The sequence below is a fragment of the Danio aesculapii genome, chromosome 7 (genome assembly GCF_903798145.1).
Source record: "Danio aesculapii chromosome 7, fDanAes4.1, whole genome shotgun sequence".
Taxonomy (NCBI): Eukaryota; Metazoa; Chordata; class Actinopteri; order Cypriniformes; family Danionidae; genus Danio; species Danio aesculapii.
Genome location: NC_079441.1, coordinates 10,515,449 through 10,541,961, shown reverse-complemented (window position 1 = coordinate 10,541,961; position 26,513 = coordinate 10,515,449). Strand labels below are relative to the sequence as shown.

Below are 26,513 nucleotides of genomic sequence, written 5' to 3'. Positions count from 1 at the left end.
GTGGATGCTCTTCCAGCAGCAACCCAGTACTGGAAAACACCCACACACAATTACTACGTCCGGAGGAAACCCACACCAACATGGGGAGAACATGCAAACTCAGAAATGCCAACTGACCCAACTGGGACTCGAACCAGTGACCTTCTTGCTGTGAGACGACAGGACTACCCACTGCGTCACCGTGGCGTCCTATTGAAATAACATGTTAATGTTAATGTAATAATGTTAATGTAATAATAAATGTAATAATAAAACTATTGATTTTAATCAATTTGATTAAAGAAACAACACAGCCATTTTTGCTATAAATTATTTATTTATTCTCGGCATTCTAAATGCAGAGTCTTATGCAAGGCCTTCGTATTGCAGAATTGACACTTTTGAATCCAAAATATGTGGGTGGAGGGACTTTTTGATTTGGTATAAATGAGATTTATGATTCAAAGCTTGATTTAAAGTTATGAAATGATACATTTACAAGAAGAGCTTTAAAAAATTTATGTAGTCGTCATGTTTTGCATTCTTGACTAGCCCAAGCACTCTGCTTCTGGCAGATAACAGACTCTGACTCATTCATAACCTCATAATCTTTCTTTAATTCAGAATTCCAAAAATATATATTGAGCATATAGCACTTGCGATCTGACCAGATTTGTCAGGCATCTAGCGATGCTCGGTCCAATGTGTGCAAAGTCAGTGTATTTACATGTTATTAATGGAGTCTTTTTCATGCTGTAGATATAGTATATTTTACATATAGTATATCAGTGTTCCAATAATATGTCTGTTTTAAAGATTCTGCTCAAAATATATCCCAGATCATGTATTAATCTATGCTACATATTTATATTTACAGATGCTTATTTAGCAGATGCTTTTTTCCAAAGCGACTTATAATTAAGGAGGCATTTGGCGATTCAACAAGAAGAGCAAATACACACAAGAAGTTCTAGTTATGTTATATGTTAACTGTTAGTGAGTGTTTTATGGAGCCAGCTTAGTCTCAAAAATAATACATTTACAAAATAAAATTCATGCATCCACAACACAATTTACATTTACAAAATCCAGTTTCTAAGTTCAAACACAAATTTGCAAATACACAAATTGAATTTGTTCATTAAAAACAAGATTCATAAATACACAAATCCAATTCCTTAATTCAAAACACAATTCATAAATACACAAATCCAATTCATATGTTCAAAACAGGATTCATAAATACACAAATCCAATTCATAAGTTCAAAACAGGATTCATAAATACACTAATCCATTTTGTTAATTCAAAACAGAATTCATAAATACCCAAATCCAATTCCTTAATTCAAAACAGGATTCATAAATACACAAATCCAATTCATAAGTTCAAAACAGGATTCATATATACACAAATCCAATTCATATGTTCATAACAGGATTCATAAATACACTAATTCAATTCATAAATTCAAAACATGATTCATAAATACACAAATCCAATTCATATGTTCAAAACAGGATTCATAAATACACAAATCCAATTCATATGTTCAAAACAGGATTCATAAATACACACATCCAATTTCTTAATTCAAAACAGGATTTATAAATACACAAATCCAATTTGTTAATTCAAAACAGGATTCATATATACACAAATCCAATTTGTTAATTCAAAACAGGATTCATATATACACAAATCCAATTCATATGTTCATAACAGGATTCATATATACACAAATCCATTTCATATGTTCATAACAGGATTCATATATACACAAATCCAATTCATATGTTCATAACAGGATTCATATATACACAAATCCATTTCATATGTTCATAACAGGATTCATATATACACAAATCCAATTCATATGTTCATAACAGGATTCATAAATACACTAATTCAATTCATAAATTCAAAACATGATTCATAAATACACAATTCCAATTCATAAGTTCAAAACAGGATTCATAAATACACAAATCCAATTCATATGTTCAAAACAGGATTCATAAATACACAAATCCAATTCATATGTTCAAAACAGGATTCATAAATACACAAATCCAATTTGTTAATTCAAAACAGGATTCATAAATACACAAATCCAATTCATATGTTCAAAACAGGACTCATAAATACACAAATTCAATTCATACATTCAAAACAGAATTCATAAATACACAAATACAATTCATAAGTTCAAAACACGATTCATAAATGCACAGATCCAGTTCGTAAATTCAAAACACGATTCATAAATACACAAACACAATTCTTAAGTTCAAAGCAAAACTAATGCTAAATTTTTTTTCAATTTGGTTTTGTAGTTCGGGCCCAAATATATATTTGTTGCCGTTTTTAATGGTTTAAGTTCATTTTATTGAATATATAAAAATCAGTGGATATTATCGATGCATGTATTGTGTAAAATTGCTACTTTTTACTTTCATTCAATGTGTTTTTGGTCATTACCAATGCACTGTCACTTTAATTGAGCGTGAGCAGTGCGGCAAAAATAGCGGCCTCGGCGATCACGCCTCGTGCTGACACGCTGCTTTTGCGTGCAGTATGAAAGCTCTAATCTGTTAACATGGATGCCAAAAAAAACACACGCTGCTCGTGCTCTGCTTGCACTTGCGGTGTGAAATAGGTGTTGCATGGATGAATTGTTCTGTCTAAACACAGATACAGGGTTTGTCTATAAGCTGACATATGAGTGATCCGGTGATGAATCGTGACTTTAAAACGCTCCAGTGTCCCTGTATCTGTGGCTACACTCAGTAAACTGATGACCTTTACAGCCAATCACAGTCATTTCTGTCGAGCACGCAAACACTAAGGCAAATCAGCGCTGTTTAAAAACGCGCTTTTAAAAATTTCAGAAACGATTGGTATCAAATTCCAGTATCGCGACAACCCTAGTGGACACGCAGCCTTATGACTGCGTGAACCGGAAGTTGCTGCAGAATTGTATTTCTCTATGATGTTGTATTTTCAACTGAAACTGAATGTTGAGTAGAGGCAGTGCTTTCTTTTTGTTTTGTTTTTTGCTCGTCCTTTCATCTTTCACTTACAGCAAACTAACAGTTAGTTAGCCAGGTAATTATACACATCCAATTTGTAAATTCAAAACATGATTCATAAATACACAAACACAATTCATAAGTTCAAAGCAAAACTGATGCTAAATTTTTTTTCAATTTGGTTTTGTAGTTCGGGCCCAAATATATATTTGTTGCCGTTTTTAATGGTTTAAGTTCATTTTATTGAATCTATAAAAATCTGTGGATATTATCGATGGATGTATTGTGTAAAATTGCTACTTTTTACTGTCATTCAATGTATTTTTGGTCATTACCAATGCACTGTCACTTTAATTGAGTGTAAGCAGTGGCAAAAATAGCGGCCTCGACGATCACGCCTCGTGCTGACACGCTGCTTTTGCGTGCAGTATGAAAGCTCTAATCTGTTAACATGGATGCCAAAAACAAACACACGCCGCCCGCGCTCTGCTCGCACTTGCGGTGTGAAACAAGTCTTATGACTGCGTGAACCGGAAGTTGCTGCAGAATTGTATTTCTCTATGATGATGTATTTTCAACTGAAACAGAATGTTGAGTAGAGGCAGCGCTTTCTTTTTTGCTGCTCCTTTCATCTTTCGCTTTCAGCAAACTAACGGTTAGTTAGCAAGGTAATTAGCTGGATGGATTAGTTAGTTAGTCCATCAATCCATCAAACTGACACCATAAAAGAAAGACTACAATACCATAGCAGAATAAAATGATCAGATTTTGATTAAAGATTACCAAAACAAACAGTTTTTTTTCAGTGGATTAACTTGTGTGGATTAATTGTTCACACTGTGCATTTTGATGTCATGCCGACTTTAAAAATACACAAGGTTTTTTCTGTTTAGATTGCACCATCCTTTTTTATGTTGCATGCCTTTACTTGCTCTGCAACATAAACCCCATGCTTACATCGAAACTAATGTTGCAATATTGGCTGGAAAATGTTCACTGCTCAGTATTTTAGTCATAGCCATAAACGGATCCATTAAACTGATTATAGTAATTCATCTAGTGACTATTCGGCTACACAAAAACGTGATTTGTTGCATCTTTGTTTGAAAGTACTCTTGGAGGAAAGAACGCAAGTGACAAACAAACATGATCTATTTAACAAGCACATTATTTGTTTCAGCTAAAATCTTTCCCAAGGAACAGTTCTGGCTACAGTGAGCTTCACCGAAACCTGACAAGTATTCTGGAGTTATTTAAGGTCACTTCATCCAAAATATTTTTTTAGCTCAGAATTTACAATCACTTTTTTTGGTGTTTCATTTATTCATTTTCTTTTTGGCTTAGTCCCTTTATTAATCAGGGGTCACCACAGTGGAATGAACCGCCAACTTATCCAGCATATGTTTTACGCAGCGGATGCCATTCCAGCTGATACCCATCACTGGGAAACACCCATTCACTCTCATTCACACACATAGGCTATACGGACAAATTAGCCTACCCAATTCACCTATAGCACATGTCTTTGGACTGTGGGGGAAACCAGAGCACCTGGAGGAAACCCACACCAACACAGGAAGAACATGCAAACTGCACACAGAAATGACAACTGACCCAGCCGAAGCTCAAACCAGCGACCTTCTTGCTGTTGCTACCCACTGTGCCAAAATAAAATCCAGTAGCCAAGGTAAACACTATGGTTTTTAAACACGCTCAAATAGAACTATGATATATGACAATATACGCAAATTACATATGTGACATACAAGTTCATATTTCAATCAAAATATAATATATGTCATACATGGGACATATATTTTCAAGGTATTGCACATACACTCACTGGCCATTTTATTAGGTACACCTTACTAGTACCGGGTTGGACTCTCTTTTGCCCTCAGAACCCCCTTAATCCTTCATGGCATAGATTCAACAAGGTACTGGAAATATTCCTCAGAGCACTTGCTGCAGATTTGTCGGCTGCACATCCATGATGCGTATGTACCATTCCACTATATCCCAAAGGTGCTCTATTGAATTGAGTTCTGGTGACTGTGGAGGCCATTTGAGTACAGTGAACTCTTTATGTTCAAGAAACCAGTCTGAGATGATTTGTGCTTTATGACATGGTGCGTTATCCTGCTGGAAGTAGCCATCAGAAGACACTGTGGTCAAAGGGATGGACATGGTCAGCGACAATATTCAGGTAGGCTGTGGCGTTGACACAATGCTCAATTGGTACGAATGGGCCCAAAGTGTGCCAAGAAAATATCCCCCACACCATTACACCACCAGCAGCAGCCTGAACCATTGATACAAGGCAGGCTGGATCCATGCTTTCATGTTGTTGATGCCAAATTCTGACCCTACCATCTGAATGTCACAGCAGAAATCGAGACTCATCAGACCAGGCAACGGTTTTCCAATCTTCTCTTGTCCAGTTTTAGTGAGCCTGTGCAAATTGTAGCCTCAGTTTCCTGTTCTTAGCTGACAGGAGTGGCACCCGGTGTGGTCTTCTGCTGCTGTAGCCAATCCGCCTCAAGGTTGAATGTGTTATGTGTTCAGCGATGCTCTTCTGCATACCTCAGTTGTAACAAGTGGTTATTTGAGTTACTGTTGGTTTTCTATAAGCTCAAACCAGTCTGACCATTCTCCTCTGATCTCTGGCATCAACAAGGCATTTGCGCCCACAGAACTTCCACTCACTGGATATTTTCTCTTTTTCAGACCATTCTCTGTAAACCCTAAAGATGGTTGTGCATGAAAATCCTAGTAGATCAGCAGTTTCTGAAATAATAAGACCAGCCCGTCTGGCACTAACAGCCATGCCACGTTCAAAGTCACTTAAATCCCCTTTCTTCCCCATTCTGAGGCTCAGTTTGAGCTGCAGCAGATTGTCTTGACCATGTCTACAGGCCCAAATGCATTGAGTTGCTGCAGTTAGACAACAGTACCTAATAAAGTGGCCGGTGAGTGTATATCTTCAAATATATTAGCTATAATTACATATATGTGTACATATATAGCTATATATAGTAATATCTAATATTTTTGAACAATAATATGTTGTATATGTATATGTAATATGTACACATTTGCTATCCAATGGTTGAAAAAAGATATACTGTAAGCTATATTTTGAAAAATACGTTTTATATATGACATATATTTTGTATAAGTCCAAATATGATCTTGAATGTCATATACAGTATGTAAATTGCATGTATTTCCATGTTTCAGATTTCTATATGGGCAGTGTCACCAAAAAAAAAAATGTATATGATTCAAATCATACATTTTTATAAGACATGATTATATTTTAATTAGGATTTGGGTTTCTAGATTAATACTCACAGACTAGATTATATACTGAACATATTACACACTATAAATAAAGTTATATGGTTAAAATCCAGAAGTACCAGATAAATATTTCAGATGTGTCTTAGAAAAAAAAAAGAAGCGTTCATTCTACAATTGGGTGCAGTAAAGTAAGAAATGCTGGCAAGTGTTTAGACACGCAGTGGCCAAAATATTGGATACTTCATTTCCAGTGAACTCAGAGCGTTGTCTCTTAGGATATTGCACTGATTTTAATCTCAGACACAACCACAAAAATAAAGCATGCAAACACTCACTTCGCTGTTGCTAGGAAATGCAGTGACCTGGAAGTTGAATTCCCAGCTCCATCGCAAAATGCATCCCTCTTGTAAAAATGCACTTGGTTAAGAAAACAGAAGGATGAATTCAGAGTGATGTTAGTGATGGGTCATGTTTTTTGTGTCATATTTAGTATCAATTCTCTGGTCATTGTTGAGATATTTTTACAACCCCAAATCAGAAAAGGTTGGGACAGTGTGGAAAGCACAAATAAAAAAGAAAGAAGAGATTTCTAAATTTACTTTGACTTGTGTTTCATTGCAGACAATACAACAAACATTATTTCATGTGTTGCTCATGATTTTTTGTGTTTTAAATAAACACATATTCCAGCAAGACATTTCAAATAAAAGTTGGAACAGTTCCTTTTCACAAGGTTCCATTTCAAGAGTTCACACTTAGCTGATATTCAATAAAGCGTATTTGGCATGCTGTCCCGAGAGAGAGCCCTGAGCTCGTAATATCCTCGAGCCCAGGGCTCCCTCCAGTTAGAAGGGTGAGAGGGAAGTTCAAGCTCAGGTAGGTCTCAAGTACTCCCCTGCTTGTCACCTTGTGAGAAGTGTAAACTAAAGTTGTTTTAGGTGATAATTGGTTTAGTCGATTGGCTATGGTTTGTTTTTGGACGGTGGGAGGATACCGGGGAACCCGAGGGAAACCCACGCTAACACGGGGAGAACATGTAAACTCCGCACAGAAACACCAACCAGCCCAATAAGAGGTTAGACCAGTGTTCCTGCTGTGAGGCAACAGTGCTAGCCACTGGGCCACCGTGTCACCCTATCAGAAAAGGGGGTGGAAGGGGGGAAGCTTCAAGATGAAGAAAACTGGAGTGAAAAACTCTGGTTATTTATAATGCTTCCGTAATCATCTAATGGGTCAGATTACGGAGCTAATGAGGAGCCAGCTGTGTTGATCATAAGCATGTGATCCTCTCGAAATTAGTTTATAAATAAACCACACTTAGGGACTGAAGACAGCAAGTGATGAAGTTGTGATGAAGTTTCAGGTGTAATTTTGTCCCATTCATTCTGCAAACAAGTCTTAAGGTGGGCCACAGTACGGGGTCTTTGTTGTCACATTTTGTGCTTCAAAATGCGCCACACATTCTTTATTGGAGACAGGTCAGGACTGCAGGCAGGCCAGTCAAGTACCTGTATCCTCTTCCTCCACAGCCAGGACTTTTAAGGATTTTCAAATGAATTGAAGTTGACCAGACAAAGCATGAAATATTGTGTGTTCATATTGTCTGCAATGAAATACAAAAAGTAAATTTAGAAATTAATACTTTCTTTTTAACTTGCGTTTTCCATACTGTCCCAACTTTTTTTTGATTTGTAGTTGTATTTAAAAATATTAAAATGAAACGTTATTTATCAAAGACAGATTTTGATAAATATGATGACATTTTGAGTGGTTGTCATGGAAATTATGTGTGGTTGCTGATGTATGACCACACAACTAGTGCATGGTATGAAGTCAGAATGATCGATTTTTCTTTTATGCCAAAAAATGATTTGAATATTGAGTAAAGATCAGGTTTCATGGAGACAATTTGTACATGTCATTCCGTAAATATATCAAAACTCAATTTTTGGTTAGTAAAATATATTGGTAAGAACTTTCCAGCAGTTACAGGATGTCAACATGATGTCAAATTGAAGTTGTACCCCAATGCTTGTGTGCTTATTACATCACTGACAGAAAGCATTTAAAAACATCGTCAATCAGCTGATGCATCAGCGGATCAATCACTCATCTGCAAGGTTCGGGTGGATTGATACACAGAGAGTTTTTAATTTTTGTCATTTAATAACTCCTTTGAAATAAAACTAACATATCTATAACACCCTGACGTTTCTTGAATATCTGTGTATTTCTTTATTTAAATTACAAAACAGTAAAGAACTGAGCATTTCTACCTTTAATTACCATATTGGTCAAAATGACTGCATGCATGTCTGCCACTTTTCACTGTGACTTTAAATATGCGGGCATTTTTTTTGCCTTGCAACTTCCTGCTAACACAAACATAACTTTCTGATAGCAAAAACAGAAATTTACTTCAGATATATCTTTCAAAACAGCATATTCTGTGCAGGGAAATGGCTCCTGTTTCAAAATGAAAGCGAGGCTTAACTACATATTTATAGGCTGTATTACCAAAAAATGATAATATTTTTAGGGTAATGGTGTCATTAAATATGATGACAGACATTCAGAGCTTAATTTTAATATCTCAATAGAAGCTTTGAATGCAAATATGACATGACAATATGACGTTTTATATGAGAACGGTCAGAATGAGCAGTATGGTAATTCTAATAGTTACAGAATTCTAGTTCCCCTGTTAATATAGCCTACTCTCGTGTCCGTGTTAACGCAGAATGAAGCAAGTGCATCGATGCCCATTCTGGCCAATCACAGACGTTTCTGTTGATCTCCTGAGCACACGGCCATTCAGCTCAAGCTGATATGCTCTCTCTTTGGCTGCAGCTCATCACTACATCTGACCGCATGTGGGGTCAAATCGGCCGACTGCTCTGGATTATTCAGCATGCTAGATATTGGATTTTTGTCTGCGAGGTGTTAGCGACGCTTCAGCGAGCCTCTTTAATGCGTTGTTCAGTAGTTCACACATAAAGACTGGCGAGCGCAGAGCACGCGCAGATTACTTCCCAATCACAGCCCGATCTGTCGGCGAGCTCGTTAACTTCCAAATCGGGCTCAAATCAGGCTTGAAATCCTGTAGTGTGAACTTGGCTTAAAGGGTATATTATACTACAATACACCACAGTTTACTGTAGTAAAGACTAAAGTATACTACATTACCTATTATAGCTAGTACAGTATGCTGTAGCATTCGTTAACATTCATTGAGTTCTGTATTATATATATATATATATATATATATATATATATATATATATATATATATATATATATATATATATATATATATATATATATATATATACAGTTTAATATAGTATGCTTCAAAACATTATACAGCTATAGTCAAAATTAATTAGTCAAATATTTTCCAAATTATATTTATCAGGGTAGCACGGTGGCGCAGCGGGTAGCACAATCGCCTCACAGCAAGAAGATCACTGGTTCAAGTCTAGGCTGAGTCAGTTAGCATTTCTGTGTGGAGTTTGAATGTTCTCCCCGTGTTAGTGTGGGTTTCCTCTGGGTGCTTCAATTTACCCCACAGTCCAAAGACATGTGCTATGGGTGAATTGAATAAGCTAATGTTTTCACAGTATGTATGATAATGTTTTTTCTTCTGGAGAAAGTCTTATTTGTTTTATTTCGGCTAGAATAAAAGCAGTTTTTAATTTTTTAAAACCATTTTAAGGTCAATATTATTATCCCCCTTAAGCAATATTTGTTTTCGATTGTCTACAGAACAAACCATCATTATACAATGATTTGCCTAATTACCCTAACCTGCCTAATTAATCTAGTTAAGCCTTTAAATGTCACTTTAAGCTGTATAGAAGTGTCTTGAAAAATATCTAGTCAAATATTATTTACTGTCATCATGGCAAAGATAAAATAAATCAGTTATTAGAAATGAGTTATTAAAACTATTATGTTTAGAAATGTGTTGAAAATAAATTCTTCTCTTCATTAAAGAGAAATTGGGAAAAAAAATGTACATCGGGGCTAATAATTCTGACTTCAGCTGTATATTACTGTAGTATTTTTTTCTGCAACCTCCTAACTTCAACACTTTTTTGATTCTGTTAAATGTGTTAGTGTTTAGCGGAATTAAACAATGACGTGGGCTGCGTTTGGCATTAGTGAGGGGTGTGTGTTGACTTTCAATTTTAGTGCTGAATATTAATGTGGATATGAAATCATAATGTAAACACAGATCTGAGACCTGCGAGTAACCTGAGCGAGGTGTTTGGTTTTGCTCTTGTTCCAGACGCGCTGTATTAGCCGGTGTTGTGAAATGACACCTGTATGTGTGTCTTTGTCGAGATCAGTTTTAAGATGCCGTAGAGTCTGCCATATTTTTTTTTTGCTCTTATTTTCTCTGATTTTTGCTGGCGTTTAATGGGCACTCCAGAGAAGCCAGCACAGTAATTGTGGGTTTTATGAGTCACACGTTTGTTGCTCTGTCATTTTGTTTATAAAATTGCTGCTGGATTCAGGAGTTGTATATTTATTGATTTATTAAATATTAGTTTTCTTGGATTTATTATGCTTTACTTTTTGATTGTTGTAGTATATTATAATATATTATATTGTATTGTATTGTATTGTATTGTATTGTATTGTTTTATGTTATATTATATTATATTATATTATATTATATTATATTATATTATATTATATTATATTATATTATGTTATATTATATTAAATTAAATTAAATTAAATTAAATTAAATTAAATTAAATTGTATTATATTATATTATATTATATTATATTATATTATATTATACTATACTATACTATACTATACTATACTATACTATATTATATTATATTATATATTAAATTATATATTAAATTATATATTATATTATATCATATTATATTATATATAAAATTATATTATATTATATTATATTATATTATATATTAAATTATATTATATTATATTATATTATTTATTAAATTATATATTATATTATATTATATTATATTATATTATATTATATTAACATTATTATATATATATATATATATATATATATATATATATATATATATATATATATATTATATTTATATTATATAAACTTTAGATAGAACATTTGATTGATCAGAAGAACCGATGAGAAGCTGTAATGCTCGATGATGTCATAAAAATAAAAATAATGATTCTTACTGGTGGAAGTGACAATCTGTATATTGTTGAGTATATGCATTTTTCGAATGTGAATTTTCCTTTTTAGAGCACGTTAGATTACTTACAGATAACCTTAAGAGTGAAATAGTGAGGCTAATACCCCCAAAAAACTTTAATTTTGATTTCACAGGGACTTTAAAACAACATGAAATTTGAAATCTAACCTGAGGCCGATTTCCAGCATCTCTCTGGACTGGAAAGTTTGGTCTTCAGGGAAAGGGATCTCTGTTAGATCATTGTAAAAGCTGACATCCCGTCAGCGCGGCGAGGCTAGTCAAAGCCCACCGCTGCTAGTCTGTTTTCATTGGCAACTACTGACGGACTGTTTAACTAGGACTGCAGGCCAACATGTGAAATTAAGAAAGCCTTTTCACACACATTCTCGGTAATAGGACTGAACAAGCAGAGATGTTACATTTTCCAAGTGAAAATGAGCAGGAATTTGTAGAATGCGAGAAGAAAGAGGCCTTTCCCACAGAACGACTGCATGTAATCCATCTGAGCAACCTTGATGAAGAAAAGGTACTGGTCGATCGTTTGGGGTCAGTAGGGTTTTTTGTTTAAAGAAATTAATACTTTTAGTCATCAAAAATGCATTTGATCAGACAGTAAACACAAATTATTCATGCATTCGTTTTCTTTTCGGCTTAGTCCCTTTATTAATCCAGGGTCGCCACAGTGGAATGAACCGCCAACTTATCCAGCACATGTTCTACGCAGGGGATGTCCTTTCAGCTGTAACCCATCTCTGGGAAACATCCACACACACTCATTCACACTCATAAATTACGGACAATTTAGCTTACCCAATTCACCTGTACCGCATGTCTTTGGACTGTGGGGGAAACCGGAGCACTCGGAGTAAACCTACGCGAACGCGGGGAGAACTCCACACAGAAACGCCAACTGACCCAGCTGAGGCTCAAACCAACGACCTTCTTGCTGTGAGGCGACAGCACGACCTACTGCGCCACCACGTCGCCCACATATTAAAATGATACAAAATATTTCAGTCGGAAAAAAAGTGTTGATGATGTGATTAAAAAATATACTTATACACAGTGAGGTCAATAGGTATTTGAGCACCCTGTGATTTTTTTTATAACATCCCTCTATGAATTCTAAGTAGGAGGTCTAGAATTTTCAGCATAGGTGCATTACCACTGTGCGAGACAGAAGCTAACAATTAAAATCCGGAAATCACATTTTTTTAGTCTATGATTTTTATTTGTAAATTACAGTGTCAAATAAGCATTCGATCACTTGAGTCAAATGATTTAATATTTGGTACAGAAGCCTTTGTTAACAATTACATAGGTCAAGCTGTTCCTATAGTTCTTCCCCAAGTTTGCACACACTGCAGGAGGGATTTTGGCTCTCTCCTCTATACAGATCTTCTCCAAATCTGTCAGGTTTCGGGGATGCCCAAAGATTTTTTTATTGGATTTAGGTCTGGATACTGGCTAGGCCGGTCCGGGCACTCCGGTTTCACCCACAGTCCAAAAACATGCGCTATAGGTGAATTGAGTGAACTAAATTGGCTGTAGTGTAAAGGAGACTGTAGGGGTGTTTCCCAGTGCTGGGTTGGGGCTAGAAGAGCATTCGCTGCGTAAAACATATGCTGGAATAGTTGGCGGTTCATTCCGCTGTGGTGACCTCTGAAACAGAGACTAAGCCGAAGGAAAAAGAAAAGAATATATAGTGTGTGAGATTGAAACATGACATGAATCCCGATCTCGTGTGTCTTTCTGCTTAATTACTGCCTTGGCTTTTTTCATCAGACTCATGGGAGGTTGTGTTTGGTAAATGTAAGCCTCAATTGATTTGACACCAAATAAAAGGCGGTCAGAGCTAGACGTGGGTATATTTTGCTCTATAAATTATATCAACACAGGAGAGTTTGAGTGGGTAAAGAAATCAAGCAGAGGTATTCGGGACGGCTCGGAGCGCAGCTAATGTTCAAGGTCAGTGTGGAGCCCATGTCCAAGATGGATTTACTGCTGGAAGAGTCGAGGAACTCAGTGGATAGGTGGCTGACCAAACATAAATAACTCTGGAAAATTAATTTGTGTTTTTCCATAAAAAAAAAAAGAAGAAATGTCTGGCAAAAACATTTAATATTAAAGGCAATGCAAGTTTCAGGGTAAAATCTGTCTTCAACAGCATCATTACACTACAGTTTAAAGAAGATTTACTAAACAGGACAAATTAGTGTCAGACCGCAATCATGTTAAAACTGATGAAGGTGTAGTTCTGAGTTTTTGGTGTTTATAAAGGACATAGATGCATTGCAAACAAAGAGTTTGTGACCTGCATAAGCAATGTTGTAATTACAAGTTAACTGACTAATCCAAACCTTCGTAAATCACACTGCATGATTCTTCAAAATTATATATATATATATATATATATACAGTGAGGTCAATAAGTATTTGACACAGTAATTTACAAATAAATTGCTAAAAAATCATATAACGTGATTTCTGGATTTTTATTTTTAGATTCTGTCTCTGAAAGCGGAAATGCACCTATGGTGAAAATTCTTGACCCCTCCATGATTTCTAAGTAGGAGATATTGAAAAATCACAGGGTGATCAAATACTTATTGACCTCACTGTATATATATATATATATATATATATATATATATATATATATATATATATAAAGACAGTTTGATTTTTACTATAGTGTATTATTTCTGACAGAAAATATCAACAATAGACTGTTTATTTGGGTTAATTATATTGTGGTTACCAGCTGTAGTCAATTGTTAAACTCTCCCAGCCACCCAGACTCCATTTCCGATAACCCATTGAACTACTGTTTCACATTACCCAGAGTATTTAAAAGTGCTGTATTTAAGTTTTTGACTCTTCTAAAGCAAAAACAAATTATAAAATGTTTGCAGATATTTCAGAAAGAGGTTAAGAAAAACATACTTATCTGAAAAACAATGCTGAAGTCAGATATTCTCCTTTGAAAATGTACGGTCCATGTCAGAATGTCTGTCTTTGTTTTGGTCTCTATAACCTGCCCACTGTGGGTTTCCTTGGTGGAAAACATAAAGTATTTAACTATTTAATTAAATTTAACTTAAAGGCTGTCTCAATGTATGTGGATACAGCAGAAAATGCGACCTCCAGAGGACAGAACTACCCTCTGAAATAAGACAGATTCAGAGTAATGAAAATCTACGAGGTGGTTTTCAAGTAGCAAATAATACAAATATAACAAGTGTAAACATTAGCTGAGAAGCTAACAGCATAAGACTTAATCATCAGACATGCTCGTTCCTTTTGGTGTCCTCAATCTGGCAACCTGCATATAGTTGTCATCGGAGGGGCCGGGTGAAATGAAGCCTCTCCAATATTTTGAATTTGGACTACAACACCTAGTTCAACCACTAGACAATCCTACATACTGCACTTTTGAGCATCACACACACTCACTTGTTTATTTTAGGAATTAGGTATTGTAACATACTTAACCACGCCCCTCCAACTACCAGTTTTGACAACAAACAGAATTAGTGAGCAGGAGGTGTCTGTTAGGTTGTAATAACTCTCCCCAAACCCTTTTCCCAATCATTCTGAATGAAATGCCAACTACATCCACTCAGCTCGCAGAAGAAAAAACAAGCCACTGCCACTGTTTTCTCATTTAATATTCAATTTCTCTAGGAACTGTGTCATAATAGGAAAAAAACGGTTGCAGCTTCTGGTTCACGTGGACTTTGACTGCTATTCAGAGCAAATGTCTCTTGGGTTTTTTTGGCTGGTTTGATACTAAGCGTGAACACACCTCATATGTTGATGTTTGTTGCATTTTGCAGTCGTCAAGAACGACCCGGTCAGATGAGGAGAGGGACACTGGCTGGGACGCCTGGGGCTCGTGGAGTGACTGCTCTCGTACCTGTGGGGGCGGAGCCTCATATTCCTTACGCAGGTGTCTTAATGGAGGGTGAGTGAACACAAACGCACACATACATTCATATTCTGTACTGTATTCATGGCCGCTCAATCACTAACTGAAAGCCAAAGATAAGAATTTTTCTTTCATGAAAAATTAAACTGATCATCTATACATGATAAATGCTGTTCATTTTTTATTACAGGGTGTCCGCAGGGTCTTAAAAAGTCTTAAAATGTCTTAAATTTTCAAAATAACATTTTAGGCCTTAAAAAGTCTTAAATTCACAGAAATATTGTGTTGTCGGTCTTAAATAATTTTAATCAGGTGTTAAATTTCCTCTGTCCAAGTAAAGCTACCAAATCTGGCTGACATCCATCCATTCACAAGCAATCCATCTCAATATATATTTAATGTTGAAGCCCCCTTGAATTATTAGCCCCCCTCTTAATTTTTTTCCCCCAATTTCTGTTTAACGAAGAGAAGATTTCTTCAACACATTTCTAAACATAATAGTTTTAATAACTCATTTCTAATAACTGATTTATTTTATCTTTGCCATGATGACAGTAAATAATATTTGACTAGATATTTTTCGAAACACTTCTATACAGCTTAAAGTGACATTTAAAGGCTTAACTAGGTTAATTAGGTTAACTAGGCAGGTTAGGGTAATAAGGCAAGTTATTGTATAACGATTGTTTGTTCTGTAGATTATCGAAAACAAATATAGCTTAAAGAGGATAGTAATATTGACCTTAAAATACTTTTAAAAAATTTTAAAACTGCTTTTATTCTAGCCGAAATAAAACAAATATTATCAGACGTCCATACCCACTTATTCACACACATACACTACAGACAACTTAGTCCACCCAATTCACCTATACCCACAGGGAGAACATGCAAACTCCACACAGAAATGCAAATTGACCCAGCCGGGGCTCGAACCAGTGACCTTCTTACTGTGATGCGATTGTGCTACCCACTGCGCCACCGTGCTGGCCTCAAATAAAAATATAATTAGTATATTTTTCTTTAAAAAAAAATCTTTTCGAAACGAATTTTGTATGGAATATGTTTTAGCTTAATTTTAATGTATTTTTTGTTGGTCAGTTAACTACTAGATGAACAAGAATAACGAATACTGAGGTGAAGTGCTTCAAAACAAGTTCGCTATATGCTTCAGTGCCAAAACACGAACTGGTTTGTTAAGTAAAACATTAATCTAGCCTAAATAAAATTAAAGTGAATTATTCTAAGTTTCAGAGAAGCCTACATTAAGCTACATAAACCTGGTCAATTACAATTGAATTCATTTAATCAAGTAAGTAATTTCAATAAGCAGGACAGGCGTTTACAAAGTATTCACAACAGCACTGAGTCTGTGTTGTCCTATGTGTGTGTGTGTCGTGATCTTCCCCATGTTTCCGTGCTCCATGGCTGCGTCCGAAACCGCCTTCTACTCAGTACATACTGCATTTGAATTTAAACATACTACTCGGCCGTTAGAAAAGTACGTTCTAAATAGTATGAATGTGAAAATTATTAATGGAATTCGGACGTACTACATCCACCATTTTGTCATAGTCACGTGACCTACCTGAGCAGTTGCGTCGCTTCAGTCCCGTTCATGAATTCTCTTGCAGAACATAATGGGATAGCGCAGCGTGCATGGGATGCAACCACATCTGAAACCGCATACTTCCATACTATACAGTATGCTAAAATCAGTATGCGAGCCGAGTAGTATGTCCGAATTCATAGAATTCGAAAATCAGTATGTGAGAAGTACCCGGATGACTTACTACTTCCGGCGAGATTCTGAAGTGTGCATCCCATGCACGCTGCGCTATCCCATGATGTCCCGCTTCAGAATCTCGCTGCAACCTGTTTGTCCAGTTAGCTCGTCGTGTACGACGGCGGACTTGAGACGCAGAGAGGAGTTGACCACGACGATGGGGTTTGAGTCTGGTGAAGAACAGTTCCAGAAAGCGGGTAAGACAAAAACAGAATCCAAAAAATAAAATAAACAAGTAAATAACAGGGTGAGAATGTGGTAAATCTGAAAATGTGGTAAAAATTTCTTTTTCTGGATGGCTTTTGTAAATCGTTGGTTGGGTTTATGGAAGTCGGTGGGCAGGTCAGTTGATAAAATTGGTTGGGTTTAGGGAAGGAGGAGGGCGGGTCAGTCGATTGGCCAGTCAGTCAATCAATCAGTCAGTCAGACAGTCAGTCAACAGTGGCCTCTGGTGGGTTTACGCGAGAACAGCAGGCACGAATAGCACTCGCGAGAGAAATTTGAGATATGAAATAGCGCACACAGCAGCCTCTCAACAAAAACTGCAAAAATACGTACCTCCTGGGGTGTATTTCACGGTCTCCAGAAACGTATATACGACTACGTTTTCCGAATGAGCCTGGGTTGAAAACAGTGGAGTAAAAGTACCCATACAGCACTAAAAATGTACTCGAGTGAAAGTAGAAGTACACATTTTTTAATAACAATTCCTGAGAAAAACTACTCTATTTCATTAATTTGAGTAGTGGATCAAAGCTCTTTAGCTGCCATTATATTTATTCATATCATATTAAACTTGGATTGGAAGTCTTTTCAATGCAGTTGTAAGCTGAGAAAATGTTATATGCTATTCCTTTTATGCTGATGAAGGACTACTGAGACATTGCAAGCACGGGATGAGTCCTCCTGGCATGGCAGAGTTCATCACAGCTCCAATACACATCTCTGACATTTGTCTTACAGTAACCATGTTCCTTTCACCATGCACAATTCATGTGCTCGGGATCTTCCTTCATATAGTTTTGTCATGTTTGGTGTCATTTGACAGTTTATGACTTAAGCGTAGTAGTGATGAAATCAACAGAGACATTGACGTATTTCAATTTGTAGTCTATTTCATACCTGTCAACATTGGGATGTGAAAATAAGGGATATGCCCACCATAATAAGGGATCTAATAAGGGACCCCCCCATCCCGAAAACATCGCAAAATTATTAAATATGTTCATTTGGAGCTGTTTCATTGTAATTAAACAGTTAAATTGTCAGTAATGTGTTTTATTATTGTATACAAAAAGAAAAATATATATACATATTAGCAAACTGTTCAGATTATTAAAATTAATAGCTATTATAATGAAATAGAATCAAGCTATCAAATCTCATTAGCCTTTTCTTCACTGTATAACTTACACATTGTGATTAAAAAGCAATAAATGATTCTTATATTTATTTAGATTTTTCATTTGATTACATTAAATAACAGGTGTCAGTTTAAAATGCACAGATCTAACGTTATAATGAAATATAGAATGAAAAGAATTTGATTGCTTAACTAAATTTTTATGCTCATTTAGGACGAAATTAGTTGTATTTGAAAAAACCCCACCAAGATCGACATCTTTAGATGTTATTATTATTATTATTATTTATTATGTGTATATGTCTGTTCAAACACGCACCCAAAACCTAGACTTTCACTCCATTTCAAATCGCGTGTACAGAATCCGTTTGAGAAAACAGCGTCTATTTATCACTATGGAGCGCGTCAGCTGACAGTCGAGCACCACTATATGACTGTTTTGAGGATTGCATATGAAGAGGAGACAGTACATGTAATGAAAAGGAATGGAATCCAGCCCTTTTTTATATTTATTTCAAAGTGTTTTCATGCCTAATCTAAGCAGACTCGCATTTAAGAGCAAGGGGCGTCCCCTGGTGGTTCGGCGGTATGGATTACGTATAGGAAGGATCGGCTCTTTAATGTTTATTTGCCACCCTTCAGAGAAAGAATGAAAATACGGGAGAAATACAGGAAAGTACCTTTATGGGATGATAGCGGGATAGAACTGTAAAATACAGGAGAATCCCGGGAAAAACGGGAGGGTTGACAGGTATGGTCTATTTATTATTGTTGGGTCATTGCCTGAGGAGAGTATGTTAATGTACTTCTCCCCCACTTTATCTCCTCAATTTGCTTTGATGTTTAGCTGGTTGTGGGGGTTTGTTTTCACTCGTGTTTGACAATGCTTTGCTCAGGGTATAAGAAGGAAAGGTAACTGTTGATTGGGGAGAATGGCTTTTAGGCCCCGTTTACACTAATACGTTTTAGTTTTAAAATGGCGTTTTAGAATGAAAACGATCTGCGTCCACACAGGTGCTTCACCCAGCGTTTCTGAACAACTGTCCGTCTACACTATACCGCTGAAAGTGCACATCACGTGACCACACACACACTCTGGCATGCATTGCAGCATATCTACCCAGATGAGAGCTGTGCACGTCGGACTGTTCATCAAGGATTTACCGCTGGATCTAATGTCACTATATTTGTTAAACGTGAGATTTAATTCATCCTGTTGTCTGTATCTAACGACATGTTCCCCGAATTTGGTCTTTTGGATCTATTACGTGTTTTGGCTGTGCTCAAAGATAAGTTAGATTAATATATTAATAAATGTAACCACGTACACTGATTCTGCACATTGACTGATTGCTTGCCTTTATTTCCTATTTTGTATGAACTTATTGAATGTTTATGAATACTTGAATACTTTAATAATGGCCATTATTGATTATTAAGTCTGATATTCAGCAAACGAGAGGGTGTGTTTTGTATTTTCTATGAAAATGAAAGGAGGCAGTAATGTTATAGGCTCCGTTTTGTTATAAATATGCACCGAGTGAAGATGACGGTCATAAAAATATGCAGCTACACGACGCCTCAACATTTTTGGTGTCTGTTAAGTTGCTAATATCAAAATGAAAATAGGCAGTTCCTTATATCATGTTTTTATTTTATTGTTAAGAAAGTGAAACAGCATAACCAGGGTGATGTGAATGAGGTTATAAAGTGCACGTATCCCTTTCAAGATTTACCCGACGTGTCCTCGGGAGTTTGTTTTTCATATCAAACTTGCGAAGTCTGAACTTACAAGGAGAGGATGCTGGACTGAACTGTGTGTAGGCTACTTAATATTGAGGAAAAAGCCCCAATCAGATAGTGAATGTCTGCAGCCACGCCTCCGTTTTCAGATGTCTCCGTTTTCCCCCATCCAGACCTGAGACAGAGCAGCAAGTTTTTAAAACCAAACACAGCAGTTCATATGTTACAGCTAAGTTTCTCTATACAGTTTGTTAGTTTGTTTCATTTTACTGTCTGTATATTTAAACATGTAACTTAATAAACAACTTTGCCTGCTTTAACCTCTTAAGGCCAAGGTGTTTTTTACAAGCACTTTTACATTTAGTCATTTAGCAGACGCTTTTATCCAAAGCGACTTACAAATGAGGACAAGGAAGCAATTTACACTTTTCATTTCTCCTTGCTATTTGGGCTTGTTATAACCTAATTAGAATAAAAACCTAAGTATCATCTTTTGATATGATGTACTTTTAGAGAAAAATGATGTCCATATATAATTACATAAAACACTTTTTCCTGACTTTTTAATGCATATTTAACATAGAATCTTTTTTTTTACTTGCTTTGACTATCAGAGAGTAAAAACTATTTATTTTCCCCATTTTGGACAGTTAAAAATAGTGTTTGGGACATTTCAAATGCTGCAAAACAGTTGCAGGATGACACTGTATGTCTGTAACAAAATATAAAAACATTCAAAGTATTTTTAATAGCCACTTTAGAGCCAAAATGTGCTGACACTCAAGCCGTAGGAGGTTATAGCGTTGAGATACTTTCTCTTTATCCATGATGATAACAACTTTAGATTAATTACAACGGAGTCAGATGCTTTCTGTTTCCGATTATTGGTTCAGAATAGCAGAATAGCATCAAGCCTTACACATTTAATAGGCATTTCACCTTCACAAAGTTTTCAAAAGTGCATCAGCAATGTGCGCTTTACTGTTCAAGAAACCAAACCATCTAAACCCAAAAATCCAATTAGCATTCCAAGACAAATATTATACCCAGAAAACACATTTTGCCCTATTCATGAATCATTCAGTTCTCCTGGCTTCATTTTAATGACAGCGACTTCCCTGTAATGTATTCTAAGTCATGTAAATTATGCACATGCATAATTAATACCATGTGTACTAACATTATTAGTCGAGCAACAAAACCTTTTTCTTCTCTTTAGAAGGAGAAAGACAGAAACAGAAGCTGAGAAGAGGAAGACAGACGCTTCAATTCAAAGCATCTGTCATGTTTTCCATTCTTTCTGGAAAGGAGGGTTTCTCAGCCCTCTGTCTGAGGTCAGCCATAACCACGAGCGGTCTGACAAAACAATGACAGAGATCTGCCCGCTGAAGACTCAAATCAAGTGTGGCGCTGTCATCTATGCTACAGTATGACAAACACAGATATTTGACAGGATCTTTACTGCTTTCGCTTGAAGAGAGAGACAGTTTTAGCCAAAAATGTCATCTGTTGAATTTAGTTTTGGGGCGGCATGGTGGCTCAGTGTTTAGCACTGTCCCCACACAGTAAGAAGGTCGCTGGTTCGAGTGCCGACTGGGCCAGTTGGCATTTCAGTGTGGAGTTTGCATGTTCTCCCCGTGTTGGCGTGGGTTTCCTCCAGGTGCTCCAGTTTCCCCCACAGACCAAAGACATGCGCTATACTGTAGGTAAATTGAATGAATTGGCCATAGTGTATGTGTGTGTGTGTAAATGTTAGAGTGTATGGGTGTTTTCCAGTTCTGGAAGGACATCCACTGCTTAAAACATATACCAGAATAGTTGGCGGTTCATTCCACTGTGGCGACCCTTGAAAATAAGGTAATAAGCTGAAGGAAAATAAATGAATGATGCATTTACAGATGTCACTTGGTTTTATATGTTGCTTTATGAAACAATGCAATTAATTGTATTTAAATTATGATTGAAGTGTCTGAATACTTTTTAGGGCAACTAGAATTTGTTTAGTGGTGTCTGTTAATATTAATTTAAATTATTATGATTTTTTAAAGTGGAATTTTATAAAGAAAACTCCACCAATCAGATATTTGCGTCCAGGGACGTGGCTTGGGGATGTTAGGAAGATTCTAAGGGCCCATACATTTATGGGGGGCCCCAGAGACTTTCCTCCATGATACCAACCAAAATATGTTGGATATATTGTGTAAATATAGTGGTGTGAAAAGTGTTTACCATCGTATTTCTTATTTTTTTGCATGTTTGTCGCATAAAATTTCAGATCATCAAATAAAGTCAAAGATAACGCAAGTAAACTCAACATGCAGTTTTTAAAGTGATGAAGGTTTTTTTTATTACTAAGGGAAAACAAAATACAAAACTACATTTCATATACTATATATATACAGTACACACACACACATACACATTGGATATCGCACATACAATACATTTAAGATATAGGCTGTTTCTCAATTCCAAGAGCACAGAGAACGAACTTGCGTTCTTTTGGAGACCGCTCTTGCCAGGTGTCCTCGGAAGAACGAACTCGGGAGATCACGAGAACAGAGAACGCGTCCTGTGAGAAATGAGATGCTGCGTTCTTCCTGATGGTCACATGACCTTCACGTGTTTTTTAATGGAAAATTATTTAAACATTACAGCATTCATACAACGATTTATTGTTTTCCCCCTTTTCAAAATATATACTCTGCATAAAACTTTATAAATATACGTTGCACAATATAAATAAAACTGATTTTAATATGAATTTCAGCAAACAAACACCCTTAATGTGTTTATTCCTTTATTAAGATGTCCATGGTAATGTTTACCTTAACCATTTCATTTAGGGAAACTCCTGAGGTAAATACGTTTTATCTTTCTGAACTTTAATAATAAATCTAAATAAAATGCTGTTCGGTGCTCAAGTCTGCATTGGTGTGTCCTCGATATCAAGAACACATCTGGGAAGTTTCACACGTCCTCTATTCTTGCTGTCTTGAGTATTGGAACTGAACTTTGGCAGCTGATGATGACATTACATGAGAACACGAGGACGCAAGACTGCTGAAGAACGCATATTGAGAAACAGCCATACTGTTTGATCAGCTTTACATAAACAACTTGACATATATATTTTCCAATCACTTTTAATTTGATTACGCCATTTGCAAAGCTTCATAGCTGTCACGTTTTTTTCTGGGTTCTGTTCTTCGTACCTCGCTTAAATAATCTAAGATGATTTGGCAGATCCTGGATCTTTTAATCTTGATAACTGATCTCTGGCTAATTTGGTTCTTCAAACAATTTTGCGAATCAGATTTAAATGTCTGGATGAACTGATCTGATATCGCTGCGTGTTTTGGGAAGGACAGATCTACGAAATCATGATCAGCAATGCAACAATTGTGGACTCACCTGGGTGCATTGTCTTCTGCTCCAGCATCCTTCCTGCTTCCTCCCTCCCTTTTCTGCTCCTCTACTCCGTGCTCCCCAGCTTCTCCCCTGGCTCCTCCCTCCTAGGACTCCTCCCTTGCCTCCGCCCCTTCCACCCTCCTTGATGTTATCTGTTGTTTAGAAGGCGTATGCACCTTCAAAGGGAGGGGGGTAATGTCACGTCATGCTCTGGTATTGCTGCGTTTGTTGTCATATGACTTCCCAGTGTGTTGTTCCATGTGCTTCTGTGATTATCATGTGCTCCTTTGTTCTGTTTTTCCAATCTCCAAGTGAACTTCTCTTAAGGGCCATGAAACCCCCCTGTTTCAGCAGGGTGTTTTCATACCTCTAGTCAAGTCAGGAAAGTGGGTGTGTCCAGCTCTGTTTAGGTGGGAGTGTCGGGGGAGGGAAAGAGGGAAGGTTTTGGATAAAGATGGGAGTTTCTGTTTGGGCACGCGCTGATTTTCACAGAGGCAAAACAAACACAGACGCAGAGGAGAAAGACAGTGACTGTGTTTACATGGACATAAGTAGTCAAATTATTTGCCAAATTCTTAATCTGTCGACTTTAACTGCAGTTTGGCACTTTCACTTTCATTCTGGAACATTTTATGCATGCCCGCCATGACAAAGCAGATATTGCATACAAGGACGCACGTCGTATAAGAGAAAAAAAACCTTTAGATGCAGTCTGTAGGTAGCCCCAGAAAGCCGTGTGTGTTATTCCTGTCACAAAATGCGGCGAAAATTCTACATGACGGTAATAGTTTGATTGCGGTGTTTACATGTTTACACTCGGAGAGCAGCACTTACAGCAGATCTTTCAGACCATAATATTGTAGTGATATTAACGTACTGTGAACTTTAGTAACTTAGAAATCATTTTGACTAAAGTATGTCTTTAAAAACTGAAAGAGTACTGCTGACGATACGAACTAACTTTGCCATCTGAATAAACAAACAAAGACCACTGATCGCTCACTTACCAAATCTGTAGAAACAGAACAATCAACATCAACTGGAACCGCGTTTTTTTTTTAAAAAGGAGAGGAGCGTCAAATCTGGATTTCACCATTTCCAGATGCATAAAGCTCTCTAGTAAAAAAATGTTCCTTACGTATTTTTGCCGCGTGTCACGTGCACTGTAATCCACACATGAGTCCAGCTGCGCTCTCATAGCAGGGAAATGAAAACAAAACCTTTGCTGCTGCACATTTAAAAACGCAACACTGACGACCCATGTCTCCAAACAATACTTCTTCTCCCATTTGTTTTGGCTACACAACCTGCATCTCTCTGCTTTCTGAAAACTGTAACAGGTAAAAACTTTCTTCGAAGCTATCATGCATATTAATGAAGTAGCACCGCATACACAATAGAACGCGCTGACTGGTTTGAACCAAGTCTTTCTCATGATTTAATGCTCCATGCTCAGAGACGTCATGATTCACTCGCAATCTAATCGGCGTGACGCAGCTTCAAAAATTCGTTTCAAACTGGAAAAACGAATTTGCTCGAAGTAACGCAAAAAAACCCAATTTTCACTTTTTTTTGTGGAATATATGTGTCCTAATAGTGTATATAGCAGCGTGGGACACATATATGACTGTCAACAGCTCTTACTTTAAAATCCAGCCCTTTAAAATCCAATTTGAACCCTTAAAACACCATGAAAAAAAACTATCAAGGTAATGCATTACACTGCAATAAGCATTCACTAAATAGCAGAACAATGTAATAAAAAATTTGCGTTCACATGTATTGAACATGACTTTCTAAAATAGTCAAAATTATTCTCTTTCTAATGTAAATATGTGGGAACCCTACTATTCATTCATTCATTTTCTTTTCGGCTTAGTCCCTTTATTAATCTGGGGTCGCCACAGGGGAATGAACTGCCAACTCATCCAGCATTTGTTTTATGCAGCAGATGCCCTTCCAGCTGCAGCCCATCACTGGGAAACACCCATACACACTTATTCACACACACATACACTACGGACGATTTAGCCTACCCAATTAACCTGTACCGGATGTCTTTGGACTGTCGGGGAAACCGGAGCACCCGGAGGAAACCCACGGGAACGCAGGGAGAACATGCAAACTTCTCACAGAAAACGCCAACTGACCCAGCCGAGGCTTGAACCAGCAACCTTCTTGCTGTGAGGCGACAGCACTACCTGCTGCGCCCTACTATATAATGGTATTTCTTCCACAGAAAAATGTCCTGCACAGATAAAGTCTTTGCGATATTAAACAGACCGCCGTGTGCTACTGAAGTATAACCTCCGCTCTCTTCCTCCTTTTGTTTATTGCCAGTAGAACTTTAGAGGAGCTGCAGCAGCTTGTGTTGTGATTGCGTTCTGCTGATTACAGGAAGATCTGGAAGTGATTCCACAGTTGATTATGTGGTCGGCGAACAAAGACGCTCTTTCTGAATCACAGCATCCGAGCAATATCGCTTGCACACAGGCGGGAGCACCTGTTAGAGAGCACTCGAGTAGAAATAACAGACAGGAGGAGACAACTCATGCTGCAGTTGACCTGAAAGGGAAAACTGACTGTAGAACAAGGCTGTTAGAGCTCCAGTGCATGCTGCTCTGACCATTACAGCCACCTTGAGGACGCAGTGAATGCTTGTGTTGCATTGAGAATGATTGTATGTACAGTATGAATGTGTACCTAACAAAATGTAGTGTTGCTTTAACCAGTGGATGTTTGGAA

General features: G+C 36.8%; 1 protein-coding gene across 1 annotated transcript in view; it reads left to right on the top strand.

Annotated features, from left to right (window-relative positions):
• adamtsl3 (ADAMTS-like 3) overlaps positions 1-26,513 on the top strand; it is a 328,086-nt gene that overhangs the window by 108,030 nt on the left and 193,543 nt on the right. The window contains exon 4 of the mRNA XM_056461028.1: positions 15,374-15,501. Within this exon, the coding sequence (XP_056317003.1) occupies positions 15,374-15,501 (128 nt within the window). The remainder of the gene's footprint in view (positions 1-15,373; positions 15,502-26,513) is intronic.